Below are 18,883 nucleotides of genomic sequence, written 5' to 3' on the forward strand. Positions count from 1 at the left end.
GAACCTCGGAACCCAGGGTGGTTGGAAATGATCTCAATTTGGGAACCGGTTGGAGGTGCGGTGGGTCGTCCGTGACCGGGGCTGCGGTGGACTTTCGTTTCGACATTTCCCTTTTGGGGGTCGAGGGAAGACAGGGTTTGGAGGAGTGGTCTTTTGGCGGAGAATATCAAAATGTGATTCTTCTCATCTGATGTAAACCCATATCTAATAGTACCTTCGTCTTTTCGGCTGTTACAGTACAACCCAAACCCTATAATTAATGTGCTCAGATTCAATTCGATATAAAAAAATAGCTGAAAATTGATCCAAAAAATTAATAACCGATATTGATTTAGTATACTTGGTTTTTTTTATAAAATCGGTCGGTTTAGTTCGATTTCGATTTAAAAATTCGGAATCAATCCAAATCGAACAGAACCAATAATATCTTACAAAACCGTTTGAAGTTCACTGCACCAAACGAGAGAAGAAGAGGAAAGCAGCTAGATTAACTCGTGTAGGTTGAAATTTAAATATAATAATTAAGTTTATTATTTTAATATTCACGTGTAATTCTATCAATCGTCCATTTAATTTGCACGATGGAATCTTTTTCTACTATGAACTTGACAGTTATTAAGCTTTGACAATCCGCTTCTCGAATCCATATAATATTCCAGCTTCTACCCAAGTGTGTTTCCTAGTTTACGTTGCCAGCAGCTAAGTTGAGTTTAGGATCTGTGTCATTAGGTAAATAACAGGAATAAGTCATGAATCACAAGATTTGGGACAATAATCATAAATTCGGAAAAAGATGGTTTGTGTGTTTTCAAACAGTCATCGAGACTGTTGAGACGGGAGATATGAGATTAAAAAATGAAACCCTTTTCTTGGTTCGCAATCACTCACTCACTGGCCAAAAATTGAATTCTTTCGTTTTTAATTTACTCAGTCTCTTCTCATCCTCTTCGACCACAAGTCCTCACTTACAACCCAAACGGCTCTACCTCCACATCATAAACATTTGTTAAAATATATATTCTTTTTGTTTTTGTTATACATATGTTGTTTTTTATGGAAAAAAATTCAAGAATTATTTTGAAAAATTATAATCCAAATACTACACAAATCTAAACCGAATCAAGTCACATTTAATTATATCGGATCGGATCAGATTTTTTTTAGAAACATCCAAACCGCAAATATTTATACTTTCGGATCGGATGAATTCTTAGTCAAAAATCGATCCAAACCGACCGCGAACACCCCTAATTACTCCTCTTTCAGGGTAATTAAAAAGAGAGTAAATTAAGAGTTTAATACCTAAATTATCAGTTTTTATCTGTATTAGTATTTAAACTTTTAATTATTTCAAAATCATATATAACATTTAGTTTTTATTTTATTTTAGTATCATTCTTTAAAAATTTAACGTGTTTAGTACCTAAACTATTAGTTTTGGTCTGTTTTAGAACCTAAACTTTTATTTTTTTCAAAACTTAAGTATGGTTTAGGTACTAAACGTGTTTTGGTACCTAAATTTTCAATTTTTTCCAACACTTAAGTTGGTACAAAAATTAAATTTTAGGTATGATTTTGAAGAAAAAAAGAAATTTCAGGTAATAAAACGGATCAAAACTAATAGTTTAGGTATTAAATGCGTAGTTTACCCTTAAAAAGAAGGCTTATTTAAGAAAAAAGGTAAACTACACTGACCATCCCTTTTATTTTTTTACCTTAAATTTTAGATAAAATACTAATTTCACTCATAAATTTTAAATAAAATATCAATGTGATCCATGAATCCAGTTAAAGTCCTCTCCATCGGCCACCACTTACTATCATCGGTCGCTGCGATTACCAACAACGTTGATTGTTTGACCCAAACATTTCAAATTTACTTTTTTTATAATCTCATGAACGTGAATCTAATATCCAGTTCGCTAAAAAAAATCCCTAATTCCACAAACTTAATATAGAATCCCTCTCTATTTTTTACTTTAATTTAGCTTAATTTGGATCTATAATTTTATAATATTATCAATAGGTTAAAATTGATGGCATCATGGTCAATGAAGTGATGATATGGAAATTTTTATTATTATTTTAGCACATAATCAAGGTTATATAAAAATCTAATAAATTGTATTCAACCAACCAATAGTAAATTTACATTTTTAGTAAGAATAACTTTTTAAAAACATTCACACCATCAATTTAACTCTAACAATTAACAGTGTTATCGATCTGAATTATTAACATTATAAAAGTAGATGGATCACGTTATGTCAAATTAGAGAGATTAAATTATAAAATTTAACATAATAGAGAGACTAAAACCAGAAATAGGCATTTCTGAAGTTCATGCAATGTAATTAAATGATATATTAAATTATAAAAAGTTGTTCTTTCTTCTACATCTTATTATTTAGCTGTTTTCGATCGTTGGATTAGCCACAACGAAATTAAGACAACCAACTTGTTCACTGAACCAATCAGAAACTGCCACGTCTGTATCACAGATTCATAGATCACACATTTGATCCAATCCAAACTCTATCCTTTTGCTATCGGCCTCTCTCCTCCTGTCTTGGGCCTTCTGCAACTGTCACTCATGCGAGATATCGGAAAATGGCAATCAGACTTGACTCGCTCTTGCCCCCGAGTCGACCCACCCTCCGAACTCGCTTTTCCACTCCATTCCCTTCCTCTGCTTCTTCGTCTTTGCACTCGCAGAAACCAATCGGTGACACCGTTTTACTCCCCACAACCATTTTCTTGATGAATTTACAGTAGCGGTAATTATGATTCCATGCATTTGTTCATGTCAGAATACATGAAAAAGGGCGAAAAAGAAGCATCTTTGAGCTGGTTTTGCAAATGGGTTGTTATTGAATGCTTATATTTTTTTAATCAGATTACAGCTTTTTCAATCACAAGGAGGAGTGCAATGGCGTTGATTTTATCAACATGTATCTTCTCGGAAGTTGAATTTCATTTGCTGAACCATCAGCTGTAGGGTTCAGAGAGTACATAGATACATTTGATGGGTATTCATTGAAGTACCCTCAGAACTGGATTCAAGTTCGAGGTGCTGGAGCTGATATATTCTTCAGGGACCCTTATGTTCTTGATGAAAATCTCTCAGTGGAGTTATCTTCTCCTTCATCTTCCAGGTATAAGACTGTTGAAGATTTGGGTCCTCCAGAAGAAGCTGGAAACAAAGTACTTAAGCAGTACTTGACTGAGTTCATGTCAACTAGGCTTGGTGTAAGGCGTGAATCAAATGTACTTTCCATTTCCTCAAGAGTTGCAGATGATGGGAAACTATATTATCAAGTTGAGGCTAGTCAGTGTGTCTGCTCGGTCATTTTCCTTCGAGTCACATAGGTCATTCCATCTTTTGTAACGAATAACTGATGTTTGGTATTGTGTTTTTGCTTAGGTGAACATTAGGTCATACGCAAACGCCAATGAACTTTATGTGATGCCACAAGACAGAGTACCTAGATTAGAATGGGACCGGCGGTACCTTTCGGTTCTCGGAGTTGAAAACAACCGGTTATACGAGTTGAGATTACAAACACCGAAAGCGTATTTGTAGAAGAAGAAGATGATCTGCGGCAAGTTATGGATTCTTTTAGGGTCAACAAGGTGGCTGGCTGATCAGTTTTTAACTTGAGACTACCCACCCGTTCTTTAGTTTTCTTGAGATCAGGTTTTTTATTCTTTCTTGTTGAAAAGATGTATACTTGTTTCAACTTTGGGGAGTATTTGCTCCAATTTTATTGAACTGTATTGTAGATGACAGCCAAAGGATACTCCATATACATGAAAGAACTAAGAAAACATTGTCTACTTGTGTTAGAACATACTCACATTCAACACTTGCATCCAAAAATCCGAGTAATCAGGTAAAGATCGTGACAAGAAAGTTGGTTATGGCATTGATTTTACTCAGTGTAATCCATGATGATTAAGAGCAAACATTTCCTGAAATTGGAAATGGAAGGAAAGGAGCCATAGTTTGTCAAAAGGTACTCATATTTCAGAAGTACCAAATACAACAGTTTCTGGATCAGCAAACAATGTAAATTCTGGGAAAACGAAGCCGGCACAAAGAATACTGATAAACAAGTTCCTCACCAACTCATCTTGATACAAATATTTAAATTATGACCTCACTTCGAATTCTCCTGCTTGTGTTAGAGCTCGAAAACCTTTGTACAGACGACTTGGTGTGCTCTTTAGATCCAGTTTATCTATTTGCACGCCAGAGAGGGCAACACCCATAATCTTAAAACCCACTCGGAAAGTGGGAAAAACATTAAGACGCTCTAGTTCAGACTCGAACTCCAATGTGCCAGACAACGATGGAGTTTTATCCTTAGGAATCCGACCAATTGACCAAGAGCAGGTCTGCAGAGACGTGTCAAAATCAAATAATCGGATACATCTCTAGACGATATTAGTATCTATAAATTATACTGATCAATATCATACTCTAAATAAAGGTATATCGTTTATATTGTGATCGGAAAGTAGTAAATACCTTGTTTCCGAGGACGTTTACAGTACCAGTATTTGAAGTCAAATCAGCAGATAAAACGCAAGGAGGTAATTGAAACTGCAGAGTTATTGAGTCAATTGTCTTTCCATGATCATTTCTTAAACCAACCAACACATTAACACACCATTTCCCAGCATCCGATGATAGCTGTGGCTTTACATATATGGGAGTACTCTTCAACTTTTTAACTCTGCATGGAAATAAAGATGCTTTAAAGATAATATTTTGCAGCATCAGTTGAAACTTAGCAGAAAGTCAAATGTATCGGAGAACCTGTAACTCATAAGCTTAAACTCTCCGTCAGGAGGAACAAACGACAGAATTTGATGGGACTCCCATGGTCGAAAGCGAACACAGGGATGGAATCTGACATCATCTAGAATAGACGGATTTGCAAAAGAAAGTGTCAAATCTGGAAGACCTGACAGATGGGAGTTTACCCGAACCTCACCATAAATTTCACATTTGACCAACACTCCATCCCTAAACAGCACATGCAAAAGAAACAGGCTCAGTACATTGAATGGAAAACTATGCAATACGAAACAAACGAGACATTCCACTATTGCACATTATATTAACATAAGGAGTAAACTTCTAGCAAGATCAGAGAACTGACCTGTTTATAACCGTATCCATTTCTTCCACAAGGTCAACGTAAACTTCATTGTTTGCATATTTTGGATCTGCAGCTCTCCATGGTATGCAAGACCCTGTAGCACCAGGAAGGGTATCACTTACATTGGAACTATTACCAGTCACCACACTCAAAACTTTGCTAACAATATTTGGGGGAGCAATCATCTCTCTTAGAATGTTCGGTTCCGTCGTGAGAGGGAAGCCATTGTCTATCATCTCATCCAGAAGCTGCAACAACATGTGAGTTCAGCTCGATTTGAGCAGCACATATTAGCTCATGGAACACAACCCACATTTCACCTAGTGATAAACAGTCACATAGAAGAAAAGGACCAAAAAAATTTGACAGAAACTATTTTGCTGTACATCCCACCTACAATGACAATTTGCTTAGGCACATAGATGAATGCTACAATTAAGTTTCGCATAAACTCATCTTAGCAACGCATCCCTACAGAAGAACAAGTCACTTTGATCGCCTTCCCTAGAAATTCCATTGAGCATCTAACATATAGTAACAAATACCTCATAAACAATTACAAAGTTATCCTTTATCACATCTTCATTCAGCCCACCGAGATAATCCGAGAGGACATCCGATACTCTGCAAAGGAACTGGAATTCAAGCGGTTAAATCTCATCTCAAGAACTCAAGCATGCATAAGCATAACAACTGATAACATATTTACCTCAATGCCCATTAAAGGAGGCATTTCAACTTGGGTGCAAGCCAAAAATGTAATCCCCTCTCGAACTACTTGGAAAAAGATAATGAGTGGGTGAAACAATCACTGGTTGTGACTATATAAAACAAGCAACAACAAAGTACAAAAAGAATGTGAGAACATTATAAATGGAAAAAAGAAACAGAAATCAGAATTGGATGAAAAAACATATGAAGCTGAATTGGCTGTAAAATTGGGTATATAAAGAAGAGCAAGGAGATTGAAAAAAGAAGAAGAAAAAAATAGAGACAAGATTGATGAGAAATAGGAAATTGGGGAACCTTTAAGGAATCGCCTTGAGAGATAACATGATCCCAAAACCAATCACATATTGATCTATCAACGCGATGCCCGGTTAGCTGTTTCTCTAGCATCACCTCTCTGTCAATTACAAAGATCCGTATACTTATTCGATTTCACATTTAAAAAATAATAATTTAATCGTTATCGAGATGAAATTGAAGTTGAAAAGATTGAAGAAGAGGAAGAAACTTTGAATCGAAAAGATCCCAACTTACCCAGCGTCCGAGAGAAGAAATATACACTGCAACATGTTTGATTTCTTCTCAGCCCTCCTTCACCCTTTGATTCCAACAACAATTCAACAGTGGCAGTGTGTAGTATATCCCGAGCTGAATCTGGGTATTAACAGTGAAGTAAATTCTAATAAATTAAAACAAACATATCATTCATCTTATATACATATATACAGTTTAACTCTTAATATATATATATATATATATATATGTATGTACTACGCCGTTACACATACCGATCAAGCTTTGGAAGACTTTGTGTGTAGTGAGAAGGTATGATGTTTGAGTGAGTCAAGTTCACCGAGTTTTGTGTTTTCTGATAAAGGCCGACACATTTGTGTGGAATGGTATGGGCTAAGGGGGATAAATTAAGTGTGAAAACACCATGAATATAATAACATAAATGGTAGAGCCCAAAAGGCCTGTTTTGGGTGCAAAAATGAATGGTCTACTCACCTCTTAAACATCAGTTGACACAGTAACATCCAATCCAACAAGAAACCAACCGACCAAGATTTAGTAAATTACATGTTAACCACTCAGCTTTATTCTTATTTCTTTTTAGTCAGTAAACTTTAAAAAATTTCAATTCACTTAACTTTTAAATTATTTCTTCTTTATTATTCAGACTCTAAATAAAAAAAATAGTAGAATATTGTGATCTATTTCATGTCGTCGTCGATATAGTTTATCTTTGATGTCTTCTTCCATCATTTTAGATATTAATAAATTTATCTTATTGTCTTCTGCTTCTCTATCAATTCAATCTTTTTTTTCCAAAATATCTTTAAAACTCGAAACATTTAACTCTAAAACTTGGAGAAACATGACTTCAATACGCAATTCCCATCTTTTGATCATCGTAAAATCATGACACATTGTTCGTCTCTTACTTCTCCACATCCCGCTATTTGGATATGGAAGAAGGCACTCCAACAATAAAAACAAATCAAAGAAAATCTATAAGAAAAAAAAGGTTAAAATCTGGAAAGGAATATATCGTAAATATTTTTCTTAATTTTGAAAGATAATTCATAGAGCTTTTATAATTTTTAAAAAATAGTCAAGTGTTGTATCAAAACACTATTAAATAATTAACAGTGGGGTAATAAAAACATATTAATGATAAAATTAGATGATTAGATTTAAAATTTTAAAAAACGTAATGATCGATGTGATCGAAATTAAATGATAAAATTTATGATTCGCCCTTGACTGTGTGATTAGTTAATTCCTAGAATGGAGGTCTTCACATTTAGTCCACCAAATAAATAACTCCTGATATCGACCATTATCTACTTCATAATCAATGCCAATGTGGTCACTAGTTAATCAAAAATTCTTGGGAAGCCACCTTCACCCTTCTTGTTATATCCATCCTTATATTCTTAACTGTAGACATACCTATTAAAAGAATCTTATAGCATATTCCCATCCCAAAATTTGACGTAAAACAAAGCGATTGGAGTGAAGTGTAAAGTGAAAAACATTTGTCTTAAAAACATTTATTTATCCGAAAACATTTGGTCGGTTGGTCCAAAATCATTTCATTATCTCGCTGTAATTGTATGTTTGGTTTTTGGGGTAACTAACTTAACTAGAAAGATTTGCCAAAAATAATCCAAAGGCAAGGCAACGGCTCTGATTGTACCGTCGATTCAAACAGGTATTACCCGCTCCGCCACGTGGTGACTCAGCATTCCTTCAGTTTGGTGTCGACACATGGGCCACGGCTCTATAATCCCTGGCATGGTCGACACGCAATAGAACCTAGTGGATCCCACACGCCCACTAAAATTACAACCTTTTTGCAATATATAAAAGGATAAACTACACATTTAGTATCTAAATTATTATTTTTATTCTATTTCAATATCTAAACTTTATCTTTTTAAAAATTATATCTAATATTTAGTTTAAATTTCAATTTGATACCTATTGTTAAAAGTTTAACAGCATTGATGGCGTAGAATTTACATTGCAAGACGTGTGGAATATAAAAAATAAAAAAAATTCCATGTCATCAGTGCCGGTAAGTTTTTAACGGTGGGTATCAAATTAAAACCTACTAAATGTTATGTATGATTTTGAAAAAAATAAAGTTTAGTTACTAAAATGGAAAAGTGATAGTTTAGGTATTAAATATGTAGTTTACCCTAAAAAAACCAAACCGATGCATATGAGATTGCCACCTGGATTCCAAGATGGATAACGTGGCGAAGCTGCAGTGGACCCCATACTACGCAGTCCACCAAATCTTTCCCACGTTGAACGCTAACGACACGTGTGTTACGGAAGTCCACGTGTATTATTTGCATGGACCTTTCGTGTGGGGTTGCCGCCTTGCCGGCGCTTTACTTTTCATAAATTATGGTTCTTTAATGCCATCTGTTATATTAAATTTTATTTCCATAGGAAATATAAATATAAATATAAATATAAATTTTATATTAAAAAGTATATTTAAAAATATTAGATCATAAATATATTTAAAAAAATATTAATAAAATTCAAACAACTTCTTATTTTAACAATACATTTAGTTTTTTTTTAATAAAAGAGAACAAACAGCAGATCAAAACTAAGGCTCGTTTGGGCATCAGCATCCAGCATTTGCTCAATAGCATCTGGTGGCACTGATCACGATTTAGAAATTAAAAAATAAGAGTTTAAAATTTTAATAATGTATATATTAAATTTATATATATATTTTAAATAAGGAGGAAACACTCGTTTTTTTTTTCTGAGAGATTTAGTGCATGCTTCTCTAAGTAGCACATGAGGCATGAGTGCCGAACGAAAGTTTTCATCATCTCATTTGTGACCTTGTTGTACTCGCCAGGGACGTGCACATTAACTGCAGGCTCCAATCTCATTGAAAAATTCGATAATATGATAGTACATCATGAAAATAATAAAATCAAATTAAATATAAAAATAAAATTTAAAATTTAGTGTAATGGAGGAAGGAAACAAATTAAGCTTTAGTTTATGTAGGGCTAATATGGTCGGTGGATTATACCCTGATTCTCGGTGATGCTGACTGCTGTCGGGGCTTAAGGTAGTTAAGCTGTTAATTAATATAAAATTTTGATGTAACCCTTTCATGTAAAAAGATAAAAACGTAGAAAACAGAATTACAAATGAGATCAATCCAATTCCTATATAAACACCACTTTGATCCCCAAGAACTTCACTCAACTCATTACACTTTTCCTTCAAAGTATATAACTCACTCATTTTCCTTCCAACCAAATACTCTTTCATCAGTTTCAAACATGGCGCCAAATATCACCAGCGGTAAAGCTGCCACCATGACCCCCAAGGTCCCAGCTCTGGTCAGGGCGTACGTTACGTTCTTGGCAGGGAACGGCGACTACGTCAAGGGCGTGGTCGGGTTAGCCAAGGGCCTGAGGAAAGTTAAGAGCAAGTACCCACTCGTGGTGGCGGTCCTGCCGGACGTGCCCGAAGATCACAGGAAGATTCTACTGGCTCAGGGATGCTTAGTCAAGGAGATCGAACCCGTTTATCCTCCCGAGAACCAGACCCAGTTCGCCATGGCCTACTATATCATCAACTATTCCAAGCTACGTATCTGGAAGGTAATTATGTTCTTTTGCACGCCGAAGTGTTAAACGTAGCTTTGCGTCCTTTCTTGTTAATCTGAAGATAATATGCCTTAAATTGCAGTTTGTGGAGTATTCTAAGATGATATACTTGGACGGAGACATTCAAGTGTTCGACAACATCGATCACTTGTTCTACATGGAAGACGGTTACTTTTACGCCGTGATGGACTGTTTCTGTGAGAAAACATGGAGTCATACTCTTCAGTACAAGATTGGGTATTGCCAGCAGTGTCCTAACAAAGTTACCCCTCCTACGCCTTTTGCTGAACAGGTAAGAATTCATCGTTTTATAAATTAATTTCTTATTTGATATCATAATCAGTCCTGGATTCTAATGTATGTTTTGTTGTTACAGGATTATCTGAACATGTTCTTTAGGGACATTTAGAGGCCCATCCCTCCAATTTACAACCTGGTGATGGCCATGCTATGGCGCCACCCTGAGAACATTGATCCAGAAAAAAGCCAAGGTGGTTCACTACTGTGCTGCTGGGTCCAACCCATGGAGGTATACTGGAAAGGAAGAGAACGTGGAGAGGGATGACATCAAGAAACTGGTGGCAAAATGGTGGGATATTTACAATGATCGGTCGCTTGACTATTCAAATGTTGGTGAATCTGATGACAATAAGGACATATCAGTAGACCTATCGTTTTGGGCTGCCTTGACAGAGGCCGACTTTGTTCACTATATTAATGCCCCATCTGCAGCATAATAGAGTTTGTGGCCTTCAGTGGTCATACATATATAGATGAGTATATCAAAGTTGAAGCATACGTAAATGTGTTATATGTTTAATGGAGAAAGTAGCATACCAAGGTTGAAGCATATGTAAATGTGTATTATGTTCTAATGGAGAAAGAAGAAAAGAAAAGAGTTTTATGTAATAGTGTTCTACTGTTGCTTTTTCTGTTAAAACTCGGATGCAAAGCGTTAAAATCTCTCGACAATAAACATATTATTTGAGAAATCAATCTACAAGGCAGGCCAAATGATGACATAGTTTCCAGTTCAGTGAATATATATATATATAACACAATCTAATACATTTTCATGTAGAACTTTAAAGGAAACAGAAAATAACTCCGATCGCTGCCTGAGATATTACTGAGGTTCAACCGACCCTCATACCTACGGAATAAGATAGAAAGAAAGATAACAAGTAAGAAATAAGTTAAAACAACGCAAAACTCATAATAGATTAACATACGTGAATTGTGAGTCTCATCGTACCTTGTTAGCTATGTTGTTGGAGAGCCAGTCCAGTCCCTCGTACAGCCCTTCGCCAGAGGTAGCACATGTACTCTGGATATACCTGCCAAAGAAGCACAACAATGAATGAACAAATGATTACGTTTTTCAAGTACAAACAAATGCCCCCCTAATAAGTTGACAAACAGTTGATAATAAGCTACCAGTGGCGCTGTCGGAGGGAGTGAAGACCAAGCTTATCAGTAATCTCAGCAGCATTCATAGCATTTGGCAGATCTTGCTTGTTAGCAAATACAAGCAGCACAGCATCCCTCAGCTCATCCTACACGACAAAGTAACATAATGATTCGAAAAGTAAAATTCCATATACATAAAAAAAAAAAAACTGCTGCTAACGTAAGACCACAGCCGCACAATTCTATCAAAATCCAACCGAAGTTGGAAAATATCCCAGTGTAAAACAATGAGCTGCCATGTCCCAAATACAACTCAGCAACATGCATAAAGCAAATTAGTACCTCATTCAGCATACGATGAAGCTCATCCCTGGCCTCAACCACACGGTCACGATCATTGCTATCGACAACAAAGATTAGCCCCTGAGTATTTTGGAAGTAGTGCCTCCACAAAGGCCGAATCTGAAAGTGCCGGAAGATTATATGGATAATTAATATACATGCAGTCAAATACATAAACATATGTATGCCAAAAAGTTTATAGTGTTCCTCCAATATAGCTTAAGGAAGCATTAGAAAGACAAGGTAGCATTTTCAAATATAGCTTATGATTAGGTTATGTGCCAATGGGAGAACATCTAGTCAACACAAGACCGTCCATAAGCACTCAAACTTACAAATTGCAGCCATAATCTAATTGTAAACCTAAAAGGCTAAAACCATAGATCTTTATAAGAGGACAAGTCTTCAGCTAACAGTTGGTCTATGACATTGATTAGAAGGGGGAACTTCTTCATTAGTGGAGAAAAAGGAGTTCAAAGCACTACCCTGTATAAATCAAGATATAATAAGGTTGAATCATGTGATATAGGAATATCCGATCACAACTAGAGCAGAGCTGCTATGAAAACATACAAAATATGGATAAATAGGTATGTGATGTTTGCCACAAAATGAATAGCTTTCATCCATTTAGCAAATACGAAAACAGAAAACATAAGGTGGCAGTACATGTAGCTTATGAATATGTTATGTGCAGACGAATAACAATCTAATCATCACAAGACCGTCCATAAGCACAATCAATAGCAAGAAAAACACAAAACAGAGGTAGATATTTTTGCGACAACCATGCCGTGGATTGCCATTCCTTTTATAATACAAAGGAAAAAATCAAAAGACAAGATAGCATAAATAGATGTAGCTTATGGCTATCGTTAGATACTGATGATGGTACAAACTGAGATAAGACCATCCATAAGCACATCCAACAGTTCTAACATCAGTTTCAATTGCACAATAAAATAAGGAACTAAAATTTTAACGTAGTTGGTAAATGTAAACCATTAAATCAAAAGAGCGTTAGCATAACAATGACCACTGAACAAAACTGCCATGAAAACAGAAATAAAAGGTAAATAGGTATATAATGTTTGCCATAGAATGAATCGACATTCCTCATTCAGTGAAGTGGGGATAAAAAAACATAATATGGCCATACATGTAGCTTATGAATATGTTATGTGCTGATGGAGAACAGTCTAATCAGCACAGGACCGTCCATAAGCACATTAATAACATGGAAAATACAAGATGAAGAGGACAGTTTTCATGTGTCAGCCACAAACTCGGATAGCCTTCCTCATATAATCAACAAGGAAACCTTGAAAGACAAGGTGGCGCTGGTAGATGTAGCTTATGTTTATGTCCTATGCTGATGAAGAAATTGAATCAGCAGAAGATAGTCCATAAGCGCATCAAACAGTTTTAACAGCAACTTCAATTGCAGGTTAAATTAACATGACAAAATGTCATTCCAACAAGCAGGTCCAGGACAACAGTATAATGGTAAAAGTATAAATATTCATGGTTTTTTCGACAATTTTTTGTGTATATGTTGTATTACCTTGTCTTGACCACCAACATCCCAAACAGTGAAGCTAATGTTCTTATATTCTACTGTCTCCACATTAAACCCTGCACATGGATATGGTTGCCATAAGCATCAATATTAACAATCAATCAAGTTATCAAAAATACATAAAGAAAAAAACAAAAAAAAGAAAGAAAAGGGAATACCAATAGTGGGAATGGTAGTGACAATCTCTCCGAGCTTGAGTTTGTACAGAATTGTTGTCTTACCAGCAGCATCAAGACCCACCATAAGAATTCGCATCTCTTTCTTGGCGAAAAACCGACTGAACAACTTAGCAAAAGACAGACCCATATTTTTACCTTGGCTGACACCCAAAATACAAGAAATGGTCAATTGAAATTTGTTTGTCCGATTGATGCTATAGTAAAATAGGAACAAAAACCTTGTCACAAATAACACTAGATCCCCATTTTCCATCTTAGAAATGCATGGCATTGCACAAAATGGAAGAGATGAATAACATTAAAAACAATTTTCCAATCAATATAAACAAACAGATCTAAATCAGCTACAATATCATATCATATTGAATGAAGTGAGCAGATCAAAGAAGAAATAGAATAAGTATTTACTGTAGAGAGAGAGAGAAAATAGCTTCAAAATGGAAGCTAATACCCGTATAACATTACTCAAGATCAAAGTGCGAATATAAGCATAACAAAGAAAACCGAGATTCAGATGTAGATCTTGCATCAAATAGTGAAAGATCCCTCAAGACAAATCAAAACACGCGCCTTGTATGCATACATATAAATCTAAACAAAAACAAATGAAAACATAACACAGAAACATGATATTAGAGAAGAGAAAACAGAGATAGATTCATACGTTGGTGAGAAACCGAGAGGCTGCCTACTGCAGAGAGGAAGAAACAAACGAATAGATAAAAGAAATTTGAAAGGTAACAAAATATATGGGCCTTGGGGCTATTTATTATGGAGGCGGGTGTTAATTCAGGTTGGGGTCCCCCCCCCCCCCAAATACGCTGCGACGCCTTTAGGAATTTAGGATAGAACAAGACGCTGTCGTTTACGATATCCTTTCTTCACCTCAACAGATATTCACTTCACAAAAGAAATACTTAATTTTTGGGTCAAGTACATATATGGACCCCTGAGTATAGGATATTAATTTTTTGAATCCCCTAACTATTAAAAGTTACAAAATGGTTCTTTAAATGTAGAGGTTGCTTTATTGAGTTCCTCGATTATTAAAAATTACAAAATAATTACCTCACTATTCATTATGTTCCAAACTCGTATTTTTTCGTTAAAAAATTAACGTCAGTCTGAGCTTGACATTAACATGTTGACTAAGATATGATAGTCATTTGAGATTATGAGATCAAATTTTATCATATCACAGTCAATAAATTAACGTCCAACTCAAACCGTTGTTAATTTTTCAAGAGAAAAGGAAAGGTTTGGAACATATTGAATAGTGGAGTAATCATTTTATAACTTTTAATAGTTGAGGGATCCAACAAAGCTATATGTTATAGTCAGGGAACCATTTGTGTGCTTTACCCTTGATTTTTTTTCCTTATTTAAATAGATAATATCCTAAATGTCAATTAATTATATTAAAATAAATTTTTATCATTAAAATTTTAAATATTATAAAATAATTATTAAAATTTATCAAATCATTAAAAAATAATTGTGAAATCTATTAAATGTTATAAAAATCATTATTAAACTTATTGAAATTCATACAATTTATAATATTGTACAGACCATTAATAATAATAAGATAAATTTAATGATTTTTTATAATATTTGAAATTTTATTGATAAAAAATCATATTAACATAACATAATTAAATGATCTCTATACATTTTTATCTAATTTAAATTAATAAAATTTCAGTTGAAGGATATTAATGTATCTGAAATTCAATTAAATAAGGTAACTAATAAATTATTTGAGAATCTTAAATAGAACAAATCCAGATAGAAACAGCAAAACATACTAAAAAGTCTTTAACTGCATCCAACAAGTACCGAAAGCCGAAAGCCAAATAAACCACTAAAAACCTCTGCTAGGTCAGCAGTGTTACATTCATACATAGTTAACATTTCGATTCCGACCAGCCAACCGCCTCGTTAACCACCGAGCTGGTTGCCTTTGAGCGGCAGCTGCAACCGCAGCTCCACGTCGTTGTCTATGTCACCAGCACCAGCTTTCGTGACTTCAACTTTCTCTTCTTTTTAATTTCCTTTTATCTGTTTCATCTCTTTATCTTTTCCCCACAGGACAGCATACAGCCCTCCGACAATCAAAAGCGACCATACAACACTGTTTCACCATTACGAGTTAACTCAACATGATTCGGACAACAAAACAGTTGATCGACAAAAGTTTAACGAGAGTGTAAGAAAACGTAAGTTCCGAAGAAGGGCCCAACTGAGAATAGCCACAATGACCAGCAACAAAGGGCTGAACACTGATTCATAAAGAGGACCCCTTTTTTGTATGCACCATGACATAACGCAGAACGCTACTGCATTACATATAATTCCCTGGAAAGATAAACCAGAAAACATTATCATTTGTTCCTTCTCAATCGGCAGACAATATATATATATATTATTGATGGAACAAGCAGGATTATGTCGGTCGTTGTAGTTAACCCTTTTTGATTTGGGTAGAGAACTGCTATCGGTAGTCGACGGTATCCACCGTAGTATTTATGGTGGAAAGATGAAGAAAAATCTAAAATCTAAACCGACCGTCTGTATCTAGGGGTTATATATTGGCCCTTTATACGTGGTGGTGTTGAACTTTGAATTGTGATTATTATATATAGGCTGATATAGTAGATTTGGGTTTCTATCAGATTTATTGTATTTGCTAATTGTGGATCAATTAATTTAAATAACTCCAAAAGTATGCCGCGTTGATTTTTGGATGTATAACAATATATATTTATACGTGTGTTCGAGCGCTTACCCCGTAAAATGCTGCGATAAGACTAACGGGGGAGCTCAATGACCAAGCCGATGGTTTGTGATCGGAAAATACGCCGATGATCGTACACTCGATGGTGGCCATGAAGCACATTATAGTGGTGCATGTGTAGGGGGATGGGAAGTTCTTGCTTGTTTGTCCCTGCAAAATGTTAATCTATTGTTATTGTATACTGAGTACTGACAGATGAGTTTTTGATGAACCATACGGTTGTTTCCACTTTACCTGGAGTATAAATCATATGGCCCAAGCCATGGCGCTGGCCATGACGAGGAAGGGACCAAGGAAGAAGTTCGATCCCGAAGCGGCGGAACTGTCGTTTCCGGACATTTTCTCGGCATAGTGCCAGTGAATTTTCGATTCTACGATGCAGATGATATTTTCGTGGTAAAACGACAGCAACATGGCTCCACCAACACATATTAGAGTACCTAATACCTTGGCCACCATCGATGCCCTCTTTATTCCCTCGGCTTCTTGTCTAGTAAACAAAACATCAAATTCAACGATTTATCAGAGGAAAAGGAAAAAGAAAATTGCTTTTTTTCTGAAAAGCAGCAACTTCTTGGTTTGGATCCTAAAGGACTTTCGAAAAGGTAATTTGATGACCAAAAGTCTTCTGTTTTACAGTCAAAAAAGTGCATTTTGTACAGGCAAAAGCAATTGCTAAAATACGCCCTTATTATACATAACTTGCATAAACCAGAAATAGCATTTGCACCTGCAAAGAGCGGCGAGGACAAAAAACGTGGCTGCCGGGAGTGCATTGTTCAATGCACATGCAACCGTCGCCGTAGTATTTTCCAGTCCGACAAAATAAAAACCTGGTTCGCTGTCGCCCTGCATTGATCGATGTTTACTTTCAAGTTAGCCATATCAGATAATAAATTTGCCTAATGACATGCAGAAGAGAACACCAACGGTGGGCTTACCCTGTCACTGAACATAAAAAAATCTGGAAAAGAATAGGCATAGTGATCTTGGGTCTTGTTTTGCTGCATAAAAAAGAGTGAAAATCAAGGTTAATTTCCCACAACTATCACAATAAAAAAAAAGTAATGGACATCACGCATATGTAAATACATGGACATCACGCATACTGCTGCCGCCGCCTGTACGTTACAAATATTAGAGAAAAAGAAAATAAGACGAAATGTCTTGGCAGCCATGCATGGAGTTAAATATACTTTTTCTTTCAAAGAATCTCCTTTCAGCAACTGATTAAACAGAGCTCTCTGTGTAACTTTCTTTTCCGCTGTTTCTCAGAAACCAAACAAACAATTACAGTACCACTGCATGCAGGTATACCAGTGTCTCCGAGAAGAAACTTCAAGAAAGGCCTTTTTCATCCATTGATCATAAACATATTAAAACCCTTCTTCAAGAAAGCCCTTGCAAGCTATATGCAACGTGCAAGAAAGAACAGATGAAAGGGTTTCTTGATGAACAAGTTAGAAACGATTACCGCTCTAAGAAAAAGGCAAAAGGAGCAATGGCGAGGGTGGCAAAGATTTGAAGGTAGGAACGAGAACAAGGGGCTTCATTCCAGCTTCCAGGGCCAGCTTTGAGGTGATGATCATGCCTGCATATCCTACTTGCTGTAGAACGTTGGCAATCAACGGCATGAAACCACCCAACATTGTTTCTTTTGATTCTCTTTAACACCCCGATTATCAACAACTCACGTATAAAAAGAAGCCCCCTTGGAGAGTTAAAGAAAGCAAAGGCCGGCCTTTGCAAGAAAAAAAAAGAAAATCAAAACACTAATAACGTGAAATGAAAGAAACGGAAACCCTCAACCCCCATTTATATATAAGGGGAGAGGTTTCAAGTTTTGCATGAAAGAGGTGAAAATCGTTGAGGGTTTTGCTTGCAACACCTGGGCACTTGCATGGGACAAATGCATGTCAGTGTCATCACTTGAGGGAAATTAAAGTAGCTTTCAGTTTCTTTTGGTTTTTGGTGTCTCGGGCTTGGCCGCTTGGCGATATATGTTAAGATTGCAAATAATCAGTTAGTTGGTTAGTAGGATGTTAGAGAATTAGTTAGGAGCAGTTATTTTTAGCTATTGTATTATTGCTTGTACATTGTATTATATATTGCAGTTTAGCAAAGTAATAATAATACGAGGCATTATTTTAACATGGTATCAGTTACCAGGCTTTCTCCTGTTGGGTTAGTAGGTTGTTAGAGAATTAGTTAGGATCAGTTATTTTTAGCTCTCTGCTACGCCTTCCAGTCTTGATTCGTCGGTGTTTTACTCCAAAAGCTCTGGGACTCCTGAACGTCGCCGGTTTCAAGGTGTTTATGACTATTGCAAGATTAAAGGTCACAAACGAGATAGTTGTTATCGTCTTATAGGGTTTCCACCCGATTTCATGTTCTCTAAACGTAAGAACGCCCAGGCTACAGTAGTTGTCTCTGACCCTGCTGGTGCCTCTGCCAAGTGCATTCATCGGTTCCCTTGGCACAAACCTTTACTCAGGAGCAGTACAACCAGATCATTAGTC

At 35.8% G+C, this 18,883-nt stretch overlaps 2 protein-coding genes, 1 long non-coding RNA gene and 3 pseudogenes across 4 annotated transcripts; 3 read left to right on the forward strand and 3 right to left on the reverse strand.

The window, feature by feature from the left end:
• The first annotated feature begins 55 nt into the window (after nucleotides 1–55).
• On the forward strand, nucleotides 56–11,110 carry LOC120162439. The gene is made up of 3 exons (XR_005519549.1): nucleotides 56–192; nucleotides 10,831–10,834; nucleotides 11,095–11,110. It is a non-coding gene; the product is annotated as an uncharacterized LOC120162439 (long non-coding RNA).
• LOC120162437 lies at nucleotides 2,596–3,743 on the forward strand (annotated as a pseudogene).
• On the reverse strand, nucleotides 3,903–18,477 carry LOC120162434 (AP-3 complex subunit mu-like). The gene is given in 10 exon segments (XM_039172588.1): nucleotides 3,903–4,398; nucleotides 4,532–4,739; nucleotides 4,823–5,032; nucleotides 5,169–5,416; nucleotides 5,714–5,803; nucleotides 5,878–5,952; nucleotides 5,954–5,989; nucleotides 6,195–6,294; nucleotides 6,432–6,519; nucleotides 18,461–18,477. Coding segments are annotated over 9 exon segments (1,248 nt in total). The 5' UTR covers nucleotides 6,467–6,519; nucleotides 18,461–18,477; the 3' UTR covers nucleotides 3,903–4,152.
• On the forward strand, nucleotides 9,671–10,833 carry LOC120162436 (annotated as a pseudogene).
• LOC120162438 (ADP-ribosylation factor 2-B-like) lies at nucleotides 11,002–14,331 on the reverse strand. Of its 2 annotated transcripts, XM_039172591.1 has the most exons (7): nucleotides 14,232–14,331; nucleotides 13,547–13,707; nucleotides 13,374–13,444; nucleotides 11,810–11,929; nucleotides 11,495–11,613; nucleotides 11,313–11,394; nucleotides 11,002–11,210 (listed from the first exon to the last, which is right to left on the reverse strand). In XM_039172591.1, exons 2-7 carry the CDS (start codon nucleotides 13,692–13,694, stop codon nucleotides 11,205–11,207), a joined length of 546 nt encoding a protein of 181 aa, XP_039028522.1. In that variant the 5' UTR covers nucleotides 13,695–13,707; nucleotides 14,232–14,331; the 3' UTR covers nucleotides 11,002–11,204. The 2 variants fall into 2 exon arrangements, with proteins under 2 accessions (XP_039028522.1, XP_039028521.1); XM_039172590.1 differs by lacking the exon at nucleotides 11,002–11,210 and having other exon boundaries at nucleotides 11,304–11,394.
• On the reverse strand, nucleotides 15,361–18,058 carry LOC120162435 (annotated as a pseudogene).
• Nucleotides 18,478–18,883: the final 406 nt, after the last annotated feature.

This window comes from Hibiscus syriacus, unplaced genomic scaffold, assembly GCF_006381635.1.
Source record: "Hibiscus syriacus cultivar Baekdansim isolate YM2019G1 unplaced genomic scaffold, ASM638163v2 tig00111402_pilon, whole genome shotgun sequence".
In the NCBI taxonomy this organism is placed as follows: domain Eukaryota; kingdom Viridiplantae; phylum Streptophyta; class Magnoliopsida; order Malvales; family Malvaceae; genus Hibiscus; species Hibiscus syriacus.

Bases quoted from the DNA above. Each gene is read 5' to 3' on its own strand.
- LOC120162438 (XM_039172590.1), bottom strand. From the start codon at position 13,694: ATGGGTCTGTCTTTTGCTAAGTTGTTCAGTCGGTTTTTCGCCAAGAAA. The intron at 11,930-13,373 runs GTAATACAACAT...CGGCACTTTCAG, and splicing joins ATGTTGGTGGTCAAGACAAG to ATTCGGCCTTTGTGGAGGCA. The intron at 11,395-11,494 runs GTAGCTTATTAT...CTTCTTTGGCAG, and splicing joins TCCCTCCGACAGCGCCACTG to GTATATCCAGAGTACATGTG.